We start from the raw sequence: 19,106 nt of genomic DNA on the forward strand, positions 1-19,106 counted from the left end.
CACACAGTGCGCATTCGGACCATGCGCTCTGGCACATTTGTGTTCAGCTGTATGAATTAGACTTAATTTGTCTATTGTTTAAAAGGTGTTGTTTTATTCTGCAGTTTGTATTATTGTAGGTAAAAATCTAAGATGTACACACATTAGCGTCTCATCTGTGCGCACGGGTGAGGCGCGCACTGGTACGTTCCTGTGGAGAGTTACGGATCAGACTTTGTTTATTGTTGATATCTGACAGAATATAGTTCAGACAGCCATAAGCACAGAAGCTACAAGTGTCATTGCTATGTCAGAGTGGGCAAACACCAGAACTAACATATAAACGTTGTATTGGAACTGGAAACATGAGGCTGTGTGATGCCGTAAAGGCGATTATAATCGTGCACAATGATCGCGATTATTAAAAAATGCCACGAACGATTAATTGCGGACCTTATTTATCGCGATTAACGATATTATCGTATATCGTCCCATCCCTAGATACGATAACAATATATTGTACATTATGATAGTTATTATAGTTTTTATAAAAAGTGTATTGGTTTGTTTGTGTTTCTGGTGAATGTAAATCTAAATAATGACTAGAGACAATTCTTGATTTATTTTCTTAACATAATTGATTTTAAAAATATTGTAGTTTATTTAATATTAGTTTGTTGGTTTTTTTTATATCATCTATATCGAAAATATTTTTGTGAAATCATTGAAAAAATAAGTATAAAACGGAAATCATTGGTGCCTGTAGATGCAACCTTAATTGAAGTTTTTTTTTTTTTTCAAATTCAGAAATATTTTGAATTTTGAGGTAAAGTGAAATGTCAACTGTAAAGAATGAAAATAGATCTAAAATATGTATTTTAAAAAGAATGAAATGTTTGTCTATAGTATTCAGCCTTAAGATTAAACTTGATTACTGCTCCTTTCACTTATCTAAATCATCCTACATGGTTATATTGTGCTCTGGTTGGCAAATGCTGTCAGTGATTAGTCCACAGTGCATTCATGTGAAATGGTTGCCAGAGTATAGATCCATTTACGTGCATTTTGGTACATTTCCAGATTGATAGTATTGACATTAACAAAATGCATTTACCTCTGACCACTGACAGTGTAGTGACTGCACTGGTTTAACCACCGCTCAGAACAATGTATTGAAGTAAGGAGCTGATGCTCAAAGGGAATCCAGTTATTGAATATATAATGATCCTCTATAGTGGACCAAGCTTGAATACATGGAGAAAAAGGAAAATTATATTGTACAATTGTATTGTGTTGTAAGAGATGGCAGTGGTGAGTGGGTCGTCTGGGTATTGAGGTCTAGGTTGTTGTCATGCACCAGGTAACCAGCCGGTCCCCCTCCCTCCAGTAAACAGACTCAGCGCCAGAGGTGGGTAGCCAAAAATTGAGTAGAGGTGAAAAGCAGAGGTCCAAGAAATTACTCAAGTAAGAGTAAAAAAGTTATTGGGAAAACTACGACTCAAGTAAAAGGAACTTAAAGAGTAACTGTCTCGATCTACAATCTAATTTATAATTTGTGGTTGGGTTTGACCTTAGATTTCTTACAAGACTTTGTTTCTTCATCAAAGTAAGTCTTTTCACTTTAATGTAGTGCTTTCATCTCCTCTGTGAGTGAGAAGACTTACCACTGACCTTTTTAGAAGACTTTGGTGCATGAGTCACCTTCTTGACTACATCTGAAGTCTTCTCCCTCTCTTCAGTATTTGAGTTCTCAGTCACTTCTCCTTGATCATTTGGAAGTTCTGTCTTAGTTCCTTTTTGTATTTTCCATTGTCTTTTCCCAACAGCTTTGGTTGGTGTTGACTGTGTGTAGGTAAAGATATCTCAGACAGTTCAGCATGGGTCTCTCCAAGATCCAACATCTCCAAGTGAGTTTTGGTCTTGTTCTGTCCTATTTTCAGTCTCTGCATCAACTGTTTCCTGGACCTCTTTTTATGGCTCTACTATGAGGTCTGAGATGTTCTCCTGCTCCTGCACCTGAACATCTCCAGCTTCGTGTTCTTGTCTGAAGCACAGTCTCGCCTCTTGTCTCATCTAACCCAAGCTGTAGTTTGGACTGTCTCTCGCTCTCCCACACTTTCTTCTCTTTCTCTAGTTCAGTTTCAGGAGCTCCTGTCACTCCTCTAACCTTTGCTTTTCTTCTAAAGAGGTTCTCTTGTCCTCCTCCCACTGCATCTCCTTCTGGTGGTGGTAGGATTGCCTAAATTTCTTCTCTCTTAAGCTTTTTTGAATCTAAAGTTGTGTTCAAAAAGTTGTTGCTGAACCACAGTAGGTGTCTGTGTTTAGAGCTCTGAGCTGCGTGTCTTGTCTGTCAACCGGTTGAGTTTAAAATGAGGTTATTTAGTTCAGCACTTGGGAACAGTCTGTCTGGAATCATAGTTCATAGCTTTGTTTTCTTTGTTTCTTCTAAAACTCTTTATTGAATATTGACATAGCCATAGACTTAATCTCAGCTGCCGTTTTACCCAGAGGAGCATCTCGCCAACCTGGTCAGGAGAGGCTCTGCTCAACTGGTCAGGTAGTGCATTGGTCACAGTTTTTTGTTTATATTTGAATAAATATAATTTATTTGAATTCATGCATAAAAAAACAAATTTTCCACCAGCTGAAGTTAGTTATGGAGACACTGATTGCCTAATCCAACTGGCAATCACGCCCATCTGAATTCAGTGGTGGCCAGAGTCATATCTTTGCAAAGTATTGAGGAGGTGTGTATTCTGGATCCTTGGCAACCCTATTCATCATTAAAAAAAAAAACAACAATAAATAAATAAATTTCTATCCTATTTTTGTGACACTTGTTCAAATTGATTTCTACTTTTGATACATGTTTAACTATCAATTAGTATGTAGTATTGAATTTTCATTTTGACAAACCTGATAGAAGTTTGTGATCATCGCTTGACTCCTTAAGGCTCTCACATCAGCCTTGGTTGATGTCCGATAACTGTCAGTGACAGTTAAGATAATTACATGATTTATTATGAGAGACGCAGCGCTGCAAGTGACACGATGGTATTTAGAATAGGTGCGTTTGAGTTTTATGTTCTGGGACAGGAGATGGTGAAGCGTCCAGAGCGGTATGACATGGCCGATGAAAAGAAGGAGGGAGGTGATGAGATGCTGGGGGTGTGGGGGGTATATTTGATGAGTAATGCCTCACTAAAGGCCCAGTGCAGCTGTGCGTCTCATCCTCTCTGACAGATTAAAGACAAAAACAATCGCGGCACGTCGCAATCTGCATCATCCGCAGCAACCAGACCAAACGAGAGCACGTGGGACCAGGAGGAGACGGGGAGGGCTGTGGGAACATGGACTAAATGCATACATTAAAGGGCCCATATTACTCCTTTTTCCACTCTATGTTAAAATGTTGTTTCCTCATCAAAAACATACCTGGAGTTGTGTTTTGTTTCATTCACACATATAACGCACAAACCCTGCATATTTAGAGTTCTTCTCTCAAACAGAAAACGCCATATTTCTCCTTGTTATGTCTGAAGTCTAAAGTGGTCCAGGTGCTAAAAATATGGTTGTTTGTTTTTTTTTTTACTTTATTGTAAAGTCCTTGAAATCTGGCCAGTAACCTAACAGCAGGGCTTTCCTAACTTTTCAGACCAGGCTTTCCAAAATAACAATGCTTTAATGCCACTGACTCTGAGGCACCCAGGAGTAGTGGGCATCTGCCTTACAGCACTCTGAGAGCCATCTCTAGATCTTGAACTAGGCTGCACATCAGTATATATTTCAAATTTTAAAACCTGTTTAATTTTATTTTATTTATTCAGGAAATTGTTCAAATTTCAAGGCACTCAAAGTGCTTGACATCAAGGAACCACTCACCCATTCACACATCAGTATACGCAGACAGGGGGGCTGAAGTGGTTAAGTGTCTTGTCCAAGGATCCAACATCATTCATTTGTGGGAGGTGGAATTGCATCGCCAACCTGTGGGTCAGTGGATCTGGCTGCTCTACCGTTGAGCTGCTGTCGCCCCAAATATAATTATGAAGCCTGACTCAGTTGGGAAAAAAAACAACATTCATAAAATAGCAGACACATACACTACAATTAATAACCCACACACAATTAATAACATTTATTTGAATAGTTTAGATCATGTAACCAACTTCCCGTCCCTCACTTTTGGAAACCCATTCTTTTAAACATCTATATTGAAAGATATAACAATTGCATGAGAAGTTACACGGCTTGTTTGAGATATCCTGCAATGTCTTCATAAGTTTACACTGCAGTCAGTCAGGCACATTGCACACTGGAGGACTGTCTTTTCAACAAGTCCTTTTCTTTTGCAAGTCTGACCTTTCTGAATAAACATTATAAACTTCTTACACTGAATTTTTGAAAACGACTTCCTCCTCCCAGTGCAGTTGCTAGTTTCTTTCACATCTCCCCCCTGACAACCACAGCCAGGCTTAATCTGGTGTATATTTAGCATTTCAAATAGAGCACGTCTTCTCACCACTATTGAGAGTACATGTAAAACTCCTGTCAGTTCTGCTCACTGGGACTGGGGGTGGATTTCTGCTCATTTGAAATAAAAAACAACATTTGCGTATAGCAGTTAGTCACGGTGTTTATGAGTGCGCCTCGGTGGATGCATTAATGAGGAGAGAGTCATCCCCCTGTCAGAGGAGCACCTGAACATGCTCCGTTCCACTCCACTGGCTACGTCCCTCTGGCCTATTTACATGCTCGGCTCCCTCACCTGCCTCCAATCAAAACAACAACAACAATGCCGTGGATGTCCCCCCCATGCAGGCAGATATGGGATAGGAATTTTGGAACTCAAATTTTATCAATAAGAAGAAACAAAAAAACTAAACTTAACAGAACTATGAAGAAAAAGTAGAAATACAGTAATAAATAAAAAAGTCAATGATGCTTGGGATCCACGACGCACACTATTTCAATACTTTAGGAAGAGGTAAGTCTTGTCACTGGTGAATCTTCTCAGGTTCAGATGGGCGAGGTTGACAGGTGGATTAGCCAATCAGGGACATGCATGGTTGTCCGTATCAAAACAAAGATGGCTGGTTGCACAAACATGTTTGGTTCTGGCTCAAGACGCGTGGAAACCCTATCTCTCTGCATTAATCTGATGTCATTCAAGATTTGCCAATCAAACATTTTAATAGAAACAAACAATAAATAAATACATGAAATTGCAAGTGTTTTTTTTTTGTTTGTTTTTTTTTGGGGGGGGGGGGGAGTATGTGACAAATTGAGTTATTAAAAGCAATGAGACAGGTCATAGGTTTATACTGTAGCATTAACAGTGCTTTTCTGCCACCTGTTTGTCTTGTCCTCATGGATATGCTATTGCTTTACTAAAAATGTTCCACAATATAACATTATGATTATCTATCTCAATGGAGTCAGGCCAGGTTACAAGTCAGGGCTCTCAGTTATAAAAATGTAAGTGGAATTCTTACTAAAAGTATTCATACAGACAAAATGCAAACTTCCACAAACAGGCTCATTTCTTGTCTCTCTGTGCACAGATCTTCTTCTGCCTCATCTCCGAAAAAAAAAAAAAAAAAAATACATACAAAGATCTGATTTTTTTGACCAGACCATTCTTTTCTATGTCTTCTAAGTCTATTTTTAACAAAAGTTTGATTTTCAAGCCTTTTCCGCTGTTATGATGTGTTGATCAATCAGCAAGTATTGGTTTGAACATTCTGATCATTGGTTGTGTCGTTCCAGATCAATGTGTTGAACCAGTGCCAGGTTACCAGATCTATGGAGAGGGAAGTACATCAGAATTATATTAAGTTATGTCCTGAAGTCCAGAATGATATCTCTCTGTAATTGAATTTTAATTTGATTTTATTTTATACAGAGAGATGCTGACCAGGCTTGCTTAAAAATAGAATATTGGAAAAATATATATTCTGGATCCAAATAAAGTTATAAAACACATGAATATTTAGGTGACAAGGGCAAAAAGTAGTGTGCACACCCGATACACTTCTTTTCCCACCTGAAAACAAGTGTATCGTGTGGGAATGACAAGCGCTTAACTGAAGTAAAAAATGCCTCCATTTGTAAAGTAAAAAGGAAGATAAGCAGCAATAGGGTCAGATAATTGTCAGTAGGTGAAAAGTAGAATTGCCATTTGCAGGTGGCTTGAGCTTTTACTGTTCCTATTTAAAAATTAGCTCTAACCCTAAAATGTCATGAGTAGTTTTTAAAGTGGCATTCAAGAAGTATATTTAGAAATGGTCCCGTCCAGTGGACACCTTGACCCGTGAGGAGAGCATGAGCTGGAGTTTATAACAACATCAGAGACTCTCAGCTCTGATCAATAACAGAAGCACCTATGTGCCCTTTTCCTCAGTCAGACTGTCTCATCCACACTGGACAGAGGGGTATGTCTGAGCTGGAGGACCCATTTCAGCAGTGACATAATACACAGAATCAGACCGTTTTTGTAAGTGTGTTGTGTGAAACAGGTTTAAATGGCCCATATTACATTATTTTCTTATCATATTGTGTCCTCATCACAAATATGCCAGGAGTTGTGTTTTTTTTTTCCTTGATATTTAGGCATATAGAGTTCTTCTCTCAAATGGAAAACACTGTTCCACCTTCTGATATCACCATGTGGTAATACATTAAGTGCTCCACTGTGTTTTTAAACTTCATACACCTTCACTAGAATCATTTGGATAACTTCAGCCCTGGAATTGCCAGTCTCTTCTGAACTAAAAGTAAAAGGTAACTACAGTATTTTGAGCTTTGGAGATGTAGACAGACTAATAATAAAGGGTTACTCAAACATGTGTGAATAAAACAAAAACATAAAGTCCAGGTATGTTTTTGATGTTACATTATAATATGGCTTAAAGCTCACAAGAGCCCATTTTGCATAATATATGACCTTTAATGAGACGATTCTGTCTCCATCCTCTGTGGCGGTCCTCTATGTCTCCATCCTCTGTGTCGGTCCTCTATGTCTCCGTGCTCTGTGTCGGTCCTCTATGTCTCCGTGCTCTGTGTCGGTCCTCTATGTCTCCGTGCTCTGTGTCGGTCCTCTACATCTCCGTGCTCTGGGCATGTTTAAATCCACACTGTCCTAATGAAGAAAAATGCTGCACTTCTGCAGTTGAGTGAACAGTAAATAATGTGGCATGTGCATAGGGCCCAGTGGATCATTAATTTGAGAGCATCCATAGGGGTCAGAGCCTGTAGGGCCCCTGGGGGCCTCTGCTAATGATAGGCTCTCAAGCAGTGGGGTGGTGCAGGTGTGAGGTGTGCTCAGCACTGATTCACTGTACCTGCTCAGGTTCTTCTTTACCACATGTTTTAATAAGATCTGTTACAGGTCCCCTCTCCCTGAGTCCACTGTTTAACTGCTCATTACAGTAAATGGAGCTTATCTGAGCAAACAGCTCACTGAACTCTGCTTTATCTCTTTATCCACAGCAGAGGCAAAACAAGGAGGTCATCGACCACTCAAAGAAATGCAATTTACACCACCACACTTATAAAAGTTACACTATTACTGTAGTACTGTATGATCTACATGCATACATAGCTTTTACAGGGGAAATACTTGGGTGCTGTTGCATATCCATCGATAAAGAGAGCTGAAGTCATGTCTGGAAACTCTCAGTTCTCAGTGTCTAAACTTAGTGGAGTGGTTAAAGTTGAGAAACAAAGTCCTCTGTGCTGCTCCTGGCTGCTCTGCTTTCACACTGCTCATATATTTGGTTTAAGAGCACAGACCAGAGTATCTCCTCTTTACATCATGTGGCTGCAGAGCTCTCACAGATGGCATTTTCAGTTCAGGTCCAAAGTTTGACTCATTTTTCAAAGGCGACTCAGGTCATAAATCACAAGTATGAAACACAGCTTCAGCACTTTTATCTCTTTGGGATTCTCTTTATTGCCTCCATCTTAGATTTCCTTTCCTCAGGATTATTAAACACCAGCTCCGTCATAGTCTAATCCTGGTACTTCCTGATGGTGCTAAACATGAAGCATACATTTGAATACATTTTAAATCATATGCATGGATTCAGTGCCAGTGCGATTCTTTATCCTTTGTTCTCTAAAAATCTAATCACAATGGTCCCCACTCTTAGCAAAAACGACCTTCTACTCTTAAATTTGCAATAAAGCCTTAATTACTTCAATGCTTTGATTTTAATTTATTTTAATCACCCAATTTTCCATACAGACTTGGAACTGGCAAAAAGTTTTCCCCCTAAGATCTGACCAAATTATACTTATTTCTTATAGGTAAACATGCAGACTTGGAAAACAAAAGCAAAGGGAGATGTATTGCTTTTCCTGGAATGATCCATGTACCTAATTACTACCTCTATAAAACTTGAATGGATCGGTACACCTCAGATTGACACATAGTGATGTAGTGATGTCAGGGACCTCCCATGACTCAACGCAGCAGCAGCCAATTAGAGCGAAGGACTGGAGCTGTGACCCCCTCCAACCACCTGACCTGAACGGAGTAAAAATATCCTCTGACGCTATTGCTAATGCTACTATGTGGTACTTACTCCATGGAAGAGGGGATGCCTTTTAAAAACACAGGACAGAGGTAGGATCATGGCCGACATGCAATTGCATAAAAGTTTATCAGAGGGTCAAATCTAACTTGAATACTTATATTCAAATAGTCAGAAGGGTTTTGTTATAAAATTGCTGGTAGAAAGAGACAGTGATGTACTAGAACAATGGGACAAGAACTGGAACAATCTTCGTAAAGATGTGAGACAGGGCTCTACTTTGACAGTGTTTAAATCCAGGCTCAAAACGGTTCTGTTTAGCTTTGCAATTATTTATGTTTTGATTTGTGGGATTTTAATGTCTTTCTTATTCTGTAAAGCACTTTGAGTTACTTTGTGTATGAATTGTGCTATACAAATAAACTTGCCTTACCTGCCTTTCCTACAATTCAGTGCCAGTGGAGCTCAACAATGATCGTCCACCCTCTGGTTCCAGATGTGGTAACTCATGACCAAAAGACCTATAATTTTATTAAAATGTTCTCTTTGGATATTGTGTATTAGGCAGCAGGAAGCTAGATATCCCCACGATGCCTTTGAATCTTTCAAAAGGTCTATGGGGAAAAATGAATGGAAAATGTACTTCCGGAACTAAAGTGGACTTTGGATTTGGCGGGACTTCTCCATAACCCTGTGTCTCAAGCTGGCCAAACAACAAGCTATAGGGCTGTTACAAGACTATCAGGGTGTTGCTCTCTTAGGTAGGTACAAGGGGAGTACCGGCCCTCAGGATAGAGATGTCCCTCCTCTGTGTCCTGCAGCATCACAGCCAGCCTCCAGGGGGAGCCTCTGGAGACACAACAGAAACACTTTTTCAAAGCCTCACTCCACTCTGTTGCTTCAGTTTGGTGAAGAGATGGTCCATTCCCTTGAAGCGTTTGGTGGAAAAAAAAAAGAGTCTGTAGCCACTCAGAGATCCAGCTCTATCTCCTGAACATTTAATTGCCAAACAAACATTAGTTCTTGCATGTGTAGTACTCATAATGATGATGTATTTTCTCCCGCCTGGTCCTACCTGCGCTCCGGTGATACATGCAGTTTGAATTAAGTGCAGAGTGGAGGTGCATAATGAGACCGGGGCCCTGCTGCTGCGTAATGATAAACCCACAGTGTCTGTCAAACCAACACCAATTAAGCTGAATGAGCACATATGACACAGTTTATAGAGATGCAGGCCGCAGCGGGAGGGGCCTGTCTGAGACGCAATGCACAAAGTTCGGGATGTGTTTACCTTTACTTTATTTCTCATTTACCTACTCAAAGTTATATTTAGAGCGATTCACGTATCTTAGAGTGATCTTTATTCTCCTTCAGTCGAGATGTCATTGCTCCGATCACTTTGTACTCAGATTTTGTTTTCTTAATTGGTAGTGTGATCTGCAGCTTATGATAGGAGAGGCCAACAGCATGCAGCGGCGACGTTGGCTTCCATTGGGCATCGCAATTTTCCAACTTGGAAGTTAGCTGTCTTTTATTAAGAACAATATTGATTAAAATGTAAAAATATATAGCATAATGATCCACAGGTTGCATAGATTATAACTATATAGCAGGCAAAAACACAATATGTCTTCCTTAATGTAAACATGTAGCAAGCAGTAGTAATTGACAGAAGAAATGCTTGGAACGATTCTGGTGACGATTTAACGACTTAAAAACAGTGTAGGGTTTCTACATGTGACACAACAATCCTGGGACAATTCAAACCACCTATTTTTCAGGCTCAAAGGCTTTTTAGTTTTTACAAAGGATCTCTGAAACCAGCATGAATGAAGCTAAATACACCCTCTGAGATATTTATCAGGATCTTGAGATATTTACACGGGTGCAATCAATTGGTGAAGCACCCAGAGGAATTACGAAGCAGAGTTTGTAAGATATTGACTGCAGAATTATTCACATTCCACTTATGCCGGCTTACCCTCCCCTATTTCTCCTCTCCCTTTCTTTACTGTCTCCTGTCTCCCATTTTCTCTCACCTCCTCCTTTATCTCTTTCACTTTCTCTCTCTTCTTCATCTCCTCCCCTCCTCCTCTCTCTCCCCTTCGCTTCCAGTAGATGCAGATTTTTTATTTCCATGCATGGGCAGTTCCCTGTGGCAGAGCGTATTGACTGCTGCTCTCCGGCTCCTCACAGGTATTGATCAGGTTTCGATGAGTTTGTTTCTTCTTGTGTAATGATGCTGTGTGCCTGTATCCTGTCCAGCCCAGATCGGAGCTAAAGGTCACATCCAGAGAGGGACTGCTTCTGCTCATATGTCGTCCACACTCATCCATAGCACTGTTGTGGCCCGCGAGAGGATATTTTGTGGCCCGCAGGACAATATGAAAGTTTAATGTTGCATGTAGAAGGTTCCGCCAAATCGGTAAACCCCAAACACATGCGTCACTCACACTGTGTACTCTCATCATAAAAGATTCAACAAATAACAATGTATATCCATAAAATCCACATTGGATGTTATGGATATCCAGTTGGTATATTTCCTCATGTATGCTGAAAACAACGATGATGTTTGAAAAGATTTTAACAAATCTTTTTTTCTGGAATTCCTAATGCAGCCCAGCCTCACGCAGACTCCGCCTCCTACGGCCCCCAGATAATTTGAGTTTGAGACGCCTGATCTAAACAAACACATAGGATTAGATTACTTGTCTTGCCATGGTGTTCCTATAAGGACTTGTTTAACTGGAATCTCCATTGCCTATAATGTTCCACAGTATTGCATTAAATCTGTCTATATCTGGAGCCAAAACAAGCTACCAGATCAGATCTGTGGAGAGGTGATCTTCTGTTCTTCAAGGCATTTTTTTTAAAGGTCCGATATTACACGAAATTGATTCTTATGAGTTTTAGACCATGTTATAATGTTGTTACCTCATCAAAACATACCTGGAGTTTTGTTTTGTTTCATTCACACATGCTTGAGTAATCATTTATTGTTAGTCTGTCTAAATCTCCAAAGCTCAAAATGCTCTGTTCCACCTTGTGATGTAATGTAGAGGTAGTTTTCAAAGTTATTCCAAGGTTGCAATTAGCCAAATTATTCTAAGGAAGGTGTATAGAGTTTAAAAACAAAGTGGAGCTCTTCCTGTATTACCACATGACACAAGGTGGAACAGACTGTTTTGAATATGCAGGGTTTGTGCATTAAACATGTGAATGAAACAAAACACAACTCCAGGTTTTTGATGAGGAAACAGCATTATAAGATAGATCAGAAAATGGCGTAAGATGGGCCCTTTAAATAAAAAAATAAAATAAAAAACACTTGTAACTGAACTAATGCAGAAAGATATCAGCAAGTTCAAAATCATATTAGGGAAAGAAATCTCTATGGAGACAAGCAGATGGTAGCCGCTCACAAGAAATGGTACATACATAACATTCTGTTTTAGTTAGTTTGCACCAAAAGGAACTTATCAGGAAACCTTGTCCAGATCTGTACTCTATATTGTTTGTAAAATGATATTATTTTAAGTACAAAATAGTAAGTAATAGTCAATGCAAAAAAACTAAAGAAAAAAACTTGATGATCCCCACGGTTTCCAGAGAGTAGCATTTCAAACTTCAAATCACATTATTATATCTTTAGAATGTAAAATACAAAATAATGCCCCACATGTTTCATCTATTATAACTATATATCATATAAAAGCACAAAATGTCTTCTTTTAACTGTCAGACTGAAGTCACAATATAGCTTCAAAGCATCGCGGCAATATACACTCACAAAGGCAAAAGACAAATTTAAACCATTCCTCTGATGTTGGTAGCGGTCTCAGACAACAAAAAAGCCAATTTTGTGAAACAGTCCTTTATTATAAATAGATCTTTTGTATAAAAACTGGCATGCTTCATTTGGAACCATTTCACAACCAAAAGCTAACCACGTTTGCAGTTAGCCAAACACAACAGACTCATCTCAAATGCAGGTCGACGGACGGACGACATGAGACAAGAACCAGAAAAACTCACGACCACAATTTTAGGTACAGTTAAATTTATGACACACATGGTTGAATCCCACTTTATCTTTTAAATATTTAATCTTTCAAGTTTTCGCAGTATTTCGTTCCTTCGTTGTTAGCAGTGCAGTCTGTAAACATCAAAATATCTTTAGTTTGTGATCGGTGCCACTGTTGGAGTTATTTAGTCTTTTTCCCTGACGTTGATCCAGGACTTCTCAGATGTTGTGGTTGGCGTAGCTCACGTATGTAGTCTTGGGCGGGGGGACTGCAAAACAAGCAAAAGAAGGGATCAAATATGCAGTTATCGAATACAGGACATGCTCACTGACACCGCATTGTATTCAGTGGTGAAATAATATCTTGATAAATATGAAATACAAGGTACTAGCTATGTGACAAGGTCCTTTCACTGAAGATCTTTGAGATGTTTATCATTCCTCAGGAGAACAATCTTGGGTTATAATCATAAGAAATATGATTATTTTGTCAGCTTCCAAAAGCTCAAATTCTAAATAACAAATTATGGTTTGAGAGAATAGACTGTATATATAAATGGACATAGCTAACGTGCTAGCCGCCACTTTCCAAATACATCTACTCTGGCTCCAATTCAGTTTACATTGAAACATTGTCACCCCTTTTTCTGTAACTGCTGCGGTGAGCCTTGTCATTTTGGTCTTAAAATGTTTGTATTAATGCACTGGCTAGCTTAAAGGCTAGTCACGGACCCAGACACACCGCCACAAAGCTGATCGCCTCTGTCAATGGGTTTTATGTAATAAATACACCAAAGCCGCTCTCTCAGCCTGGTCGTACACAAAGACACAGGGAAAACAAAACATCCACAGGCACTCGCAGACCACAACAGACGCCCTGGACACGCGTCAAGTATTTTTCTCCGATGTGCGTTGGAGGCGTTTTTCCTCAAATACAAAGGCATTTTTGACGCCCCAGTGTGAACACACTTTTAGAGGGGAGCAGTGGCTCTAGCGCATTCTGCAATTGTGTCCTTAGGCAAGACACTTTATCCACCTTGCCCAGTATGAATGTAATGTGGTGAGTGATTGGTGGTCTCACAAACCCTTTCATATGTTGCTAGTATTCAATGCACAACAGTGGTGCAAAGCAGGGTAGACCGCTCTCGCACAGCCAACACGCTCTCATCCCATAACAAAATTTTGTGGTCTATAAGAGGTTTTACCAATAATAAAACGTTTTCACCTGAGCAAAAAGTGCTGTTAAATTTATTCTTTTATATTAAAAAGTTCAGATTCAATTTTTAAGGCTCCCATAGTAGTCAGGTGGTCCCAAACATTTGCCTACCTTGCCTGTTAGCAAGCGAGGCTCTTCTGCCCTGACTTGTGCAGATTTGGGATAAGAATCAGGCCAAATATCCTCTCATGCATCCCCAGCTTTGTACAATAGGTTAATCCTTCAGACAGGTACTCGTTAACCAGATTTTTCACTTTTCTTAGATTTCAGCTTCCTGGTATAGGTGACATTTTGAGGATTTCTCTTTCCCATTCAAAAGATATAATTGTTTTATTGCGCTGTTTTCTGATCTATGTTATAATGTTGTTTCCTCATCACAAACAGACCTGGAGTTGTGCTTTGTTTCATTCATACATGTTTAACACACAAACCCTGCAGATTTAGGCTGAGGTGTTCTCTCAAACAGAAAACACTTTATTCCATCTTGTGCTGTCATGTGGTAATACAGGAAGTGCTCCACTGTGTTTTTAAACTACATACACCTTCACTAGAATCATTTGGATAATTTCAGCCCTTGCCAGTCTAAAGGTAAAAGTTAACTGCTACTGCTTCATGACTTCATAAGGTGAATCAGAGCATTTAGAGCTTTGAGCGACAGACTAATAATAAAGGGTTACTCAAACACGTGCGAATGAAACGAAACACAACTCCAGGTATGTTTTTGAGGAGGTAAGAGCATGATAAAATGACTTGAAGCTCACAAAAGTCAGTTTGATGTAATATAGTACCTCTAAATTGTCAGTCACTATGGCAACAGTCCTAAGTTCTCATTGTGAAAGCAGAGAACAGATTCCTTTCTCCTCAAGATCCTGGCTCTAATACAGGTCAAATGCAATACTTTAAATTTAAAACCTTTTGTCACTTTTGTTTTTGTTTTGCTGTTGACTCTGCACTCCACCTGATCCTGTTGGGAGGTGTGAGACGTCACCTCTGAGCTGCCGCAGATCCAAAGTGCTTACACTGCATCACACTTCAAACCCACGCTCTGCATCGTCAGCCCCGAAGTCCAACTACGTCCTGTTTATTTGTCAAAGACTGATCACAGCTCAGCTAACAAGCGCAGCCCCCATCGCTTACATAAACCCGAACTGCCTCTTTTATCTGCTCAGTGAAAGGGGAGAGCAAAGATAGCAGATGCAGAAATGAACAGTTTGGGAAGCATTTTTGGGATATGTATTTAAAAGTCACCAGGGACGACACAGACAACTTTAAATCAAGCTGTTCATTACATCCACATCTGCCGAGCTGTTGTATTATGGTAATTGCGGGTATTCTGTTAAAACATAGCATATGGCAAGTACTTTAAAGATGCTCTCTGCAAATTTTGTGGTAAATGGTCTGGTCCGCCACCTGCTTGTCTACATGGAGATGTTATCACTTTGTCCTGAATGTTCCAAAGTATGCCATTAAACTTCTATTTAAATCTATTTCAGGGTATTTCTAACAGAAAATGACCCAAACAAAACAAATGTAATGGAAAAAACAAACAAACAACATGCCATTCTGTGGAACATTTCAGCCAAAATCATATAATCTTTACGGATTCATGCATGTGGCGGTCCCTTCATCAGTTACATAGTAGTTGCGTAGCACATATATCATTTAAGTCTTAACCAAAACATTTTTACTGTCTTAGAAACATGAAGCATTGTAAAATTGTAATTATTAAGCGCAATGACTTTGTAAGCACTTTTCAACGAGTGCAGTGCAGTTTTGTCATCACGGTGGAGCTAAAAAATCAACTAGCATGCGAAATAGTGCACACCCTGATTCTCTGACAATAAAAAAGCTTTATAATTAGATGCACACAGCACATAGCATACAGGGAACTTATGAGCTGCTTTTACATTACTGATGCAAATACTAATTAGCAAAAACGTAAGAGTCAAATGTACATTCTTGTCAGATGTTGAACTTTACTATCGCAGTGTATTTAATTTGTTGTAATATGGGTCATTGCATTAGCCAAATATTGCATCCTGATTTCTTACTGTGCAATGCCTCACATGGTGTTTAAGCTGACAAAGTGCTGTCCCTGTCACTCACCGCTGGCCTCCACTGCCTCACACTCCTTGAGCTCGGTCTTCACCTCCCCATTTGGACGCTCGGCTGCCAGATGGGACAGTTTGCTGGTCATGGTTGCCGCGGTGACGATGGCCTTGAAGCTGCGTTTGCGCTTGGGCACGTTCAGCTCCGGGTGGAAGATGATGATGTAGACTTTGTGTATGTAGAGCATGCCCAGAGACACAGAGGCGCTGAGGCTGAGGGACACCGTCAGAGTGGCTGTCTGGATGTACATCTGAGGAGGGAGAAGAGGAGCAGAGGGTTAGGGATGATCTATGGCAGTGTTTCTCAAACTGTGGTACATGGACAGCTTGTGATGGTACTTTGGGTCCTGCGCAGTTATAGTAAATGTTTAGAGACAAATGCATTCAAATGTTTTTGCTTTTTTGTCAATCCTATTTTAGAACTCATTTAGTCATGGTTTAGTCCGATTTTCGTTTTAATTTAGACCTGAAATAATACTGTTTTAGTGCTGGTTTAGATCTGTTGGTTTAGACCGGTCTATGGTTCATCTATATAAAGTAAATTTTATTGAATTCAAATTTGTCAACAGAACAAAAAGTTGCAGGAGTGAAGACAATTCACTGCTCATCCAAGCTACTTCTTTAGTTCTTTGTCCACCAGTAATCTGACCGGAATCTGTCTTCACTCCTACAACTTTTTATCCAGTTGACAGATAAGAATTTTTGTTTTACTATGGACCTTACCTGGATGACTGAGGGATTACACAGACATTGTCTCTGAGAGGAAACTTGTTTTGAGCTACAGTGGGGTGCAAGAGCCGTTTTTTCTTGTTGACATTGTACTTTAATATGAAATATCCAAAAAGTAAATTCACAAATATTGAACCTGATTATTTCTATTAGTGACTAGATCCGTTCCAGAGATCACATCACCCCTGTCCTCAAACTACTTCTCTGGGTCACTGTACTGCACTGAACCTTAGAGGACCAAGCCTTCGCCCTCTGGATTTCACTCCCACAATCCATCAGAAACTTGGACTCATTGCAGCACTTCCAATCACCACTAAAATACACTTGTTCAATCTGGCATTTCCCCCATGATTTCTATCGTCGTCTTCTATCGTTTTCTTATTGTTTGTACAGCATCTTTGAGTGTCCAAAAAAGCCCCTTGTAAGTCTGATGTATTATCATTATTATAAATTTTAGCTGTCTCAAGCTGTATGTCAGCTGAAACCCAGGGACATGTATAATATCTCCTTCCACAGATCAACAGTTCACAAGCCCTGTCACAGCCATCAAAACATACTAACTACACAAAGCAAAAAATTAGGTAGAAAGTTCAAGAAATGCCCATATTCTTTGGTCTGAATGTCCTGCCATCACAAAATGACACCTACATTTTTCAACCCACTAACAGGTGTCATGACAAAGAGTCTATGTTGGTCTATGTTGCACTCATTTGACTTGTCAGTGGTTATTATGGCATGTAGAGATTAAGAGATTCCATGAGAAGGGGGTGCTGCACTTAATACAGATGTTTTTAAAAAGGATTGACATCAGACATGAAAAAAAAACCAAAAAACTGTGTTGCTTGTGTTGGTCAGGACTACCTGAGTTGGAGGATTTTATCTGTGGTCAATGTTTTGGGTTGATGGGGGAAATCGTGCTCAGAGGAAACCCACCCAAACTGCACACAGAAAGGCCCTTGTGACCCAGGGATCAAACCCAGAACCTTCTCGGTGTGAGGTGTGAGAGCTAGCCACTCAGCCACCATGTCGCCAAGTACTAGAGGGATGCATTACAGAATCAGTGGTGTGTAATAAAAACAAATAAAAACTTTCAGAAAGAATCAAAGCAAAGATTTGCGAGGGAGGACAGTGAGGAAATTTACTTTTTCTGAGTAAAGAGAGTTCAGAACTTGAGGCAACGCCAAACTAAATATGGCAATCCCTGCACACAACCAGACAGAAATGCCACCCAAACAAAAGTTAGAGTAAAAAATTCAATTCAAAAACTTTCACACATATTTTGAAGAATGAATTACATATTTTTGGGGAAAAATTTAAGCAGCTGTTGCTAACTCAAACCATTCCTCTTCCTGCTCTCCGCTATGTCTTCGAAAACACACCCACATGCTGCAGTTAACCAGGCGGCACAATTCCTCCCTCAAGTCCCCCAGCATCTGTCACCACACACCTGTCCTCCCAGCATGCACCGCTGCCTGCTACCCCGATCACCATAGCAACCCCGACCACGTAAAAGACAGGGGCCCAGATTAATGGCCGGCATGCTGAGTGACGGCAGGGAATTCTCCGTGGGCATTCGCATGGCCGTCAGGAAGAGGAAGTCGGGAAAACGGCTCGGAGGGACGTAAAAGGTACAAGGGTGTAAAAGAGCGTGAAGCCGCAGGAGACAGGCGGTGGAGTGGTTTATGTGCCCCCAGCTCACGCCATAAAACTCAAGGTCTTCTCATGCCTGAAATTTGTATTGTGTTTTTGCCCAGGGTCAACTTTTTAGGGTGTATCAGTTAAAGTTGTGCTCTCATCTTCTCTGCCAGAATAAATGTGATTCATTCCTTTCCTAACTAGAGTGGCAACAAGCTGTGGCATTAATTAAATGTGCTATACAAGTTTTTACAGTCTTGTGAAAAATAAAACTAGTTAATTTGTTTGTCTATGAATGCAATGAGTTTATAAGCACATTTCATTACTTTCAAAGGGTTTCTTGTTTACCGTCACTGTAAAGTTAACAAAAACTAGCATACTAAGCACGCACTTTTAGATTCAAGGACAATAAAGCATGGCAAAGTTGTAGGCCCTTTCACAGATGTGCATGTTTGTGGATTCATAAAAATTCTCTGCAATTGATGAATTGAATTTAAATGATAATGAATGAATTGAACTGTATTTATTTCTGAGGTCAACATGATTTATCTGAATGTATATTTGACGTTTAATCTCTGTTTACAAGTGTGAGACTGACAAATATTGACTTAAGTGGTCTGTTTGATTGGATCTTAGGCACAAGTTGACATGTAACGTAACAATCACAATCCTAATGGTTTGCAATCCCACTGGTCTCATCGGACTCCTTCATCAATATGTTTTTCAATCAACAATCTATTTGAGTCACAGCTTATTCCCATCAATCATGCTCTGTTCAACTGTGTGAGCTCAGGAATCTCAACTCATCTTAAGGAACAAATATAACCTTAAATCTACGCAACGTTTTTCTCTTCAATTTGTAAATGCCCCCCCAG

At 39.8% G+C, this 19,106-nt stretch overlaps 1 protein-coding gene across 1 annotated transcript in view; it reads right to left on the reverse strand.

Annotated features, from left to right (window-relative positions):
- Window positions 1-12,402: 12,402 nt before the first annotated feature.
- The window catches only part of LOC117372389 (metabotropic glutamate receptor 8), a 115,921-nt gene continuing 109,217 nt past the window's right edge, over window positions 12,403-19,106 (reverse strand). Inside the window, exons 10-11 of the mRNA XM_033968187.2 lie at window positions 15,866-16,118; window positions 12,403-12,812 (exon numbers count right to left, since the gene is read on the reverse strand). Coding sequence (XP_033824078.1) covers window positions 12,763-12,812; window positions 15,866-16,118 — 303 coding nt within the window. The 3' untranslated portion in view covers window positions 12,403-12,762. The remainder of the gene's footprint in view (window positions 12,813-15,865; window positions 16,119-19,106) is intronic.

The sequence above is a fragment of the Periophthalmus magnuspinnatus genome, chromosome 6 (genome assembly GCF_009829125.3).
Source record: "Periophthalmus magnuspinnatus isolate fPerMag1 chromosome 6, fPerMag1.2.pri, whole genome shotgun sequence".
Taxonomy (NCBI): domain Eukaryota; kingdom Metazoa; phylum Chordata; class Actinopteri; order Gobiiformes; family Gobiidae; genus Periophthalmus; species Periophthalmus magnuspinnatus.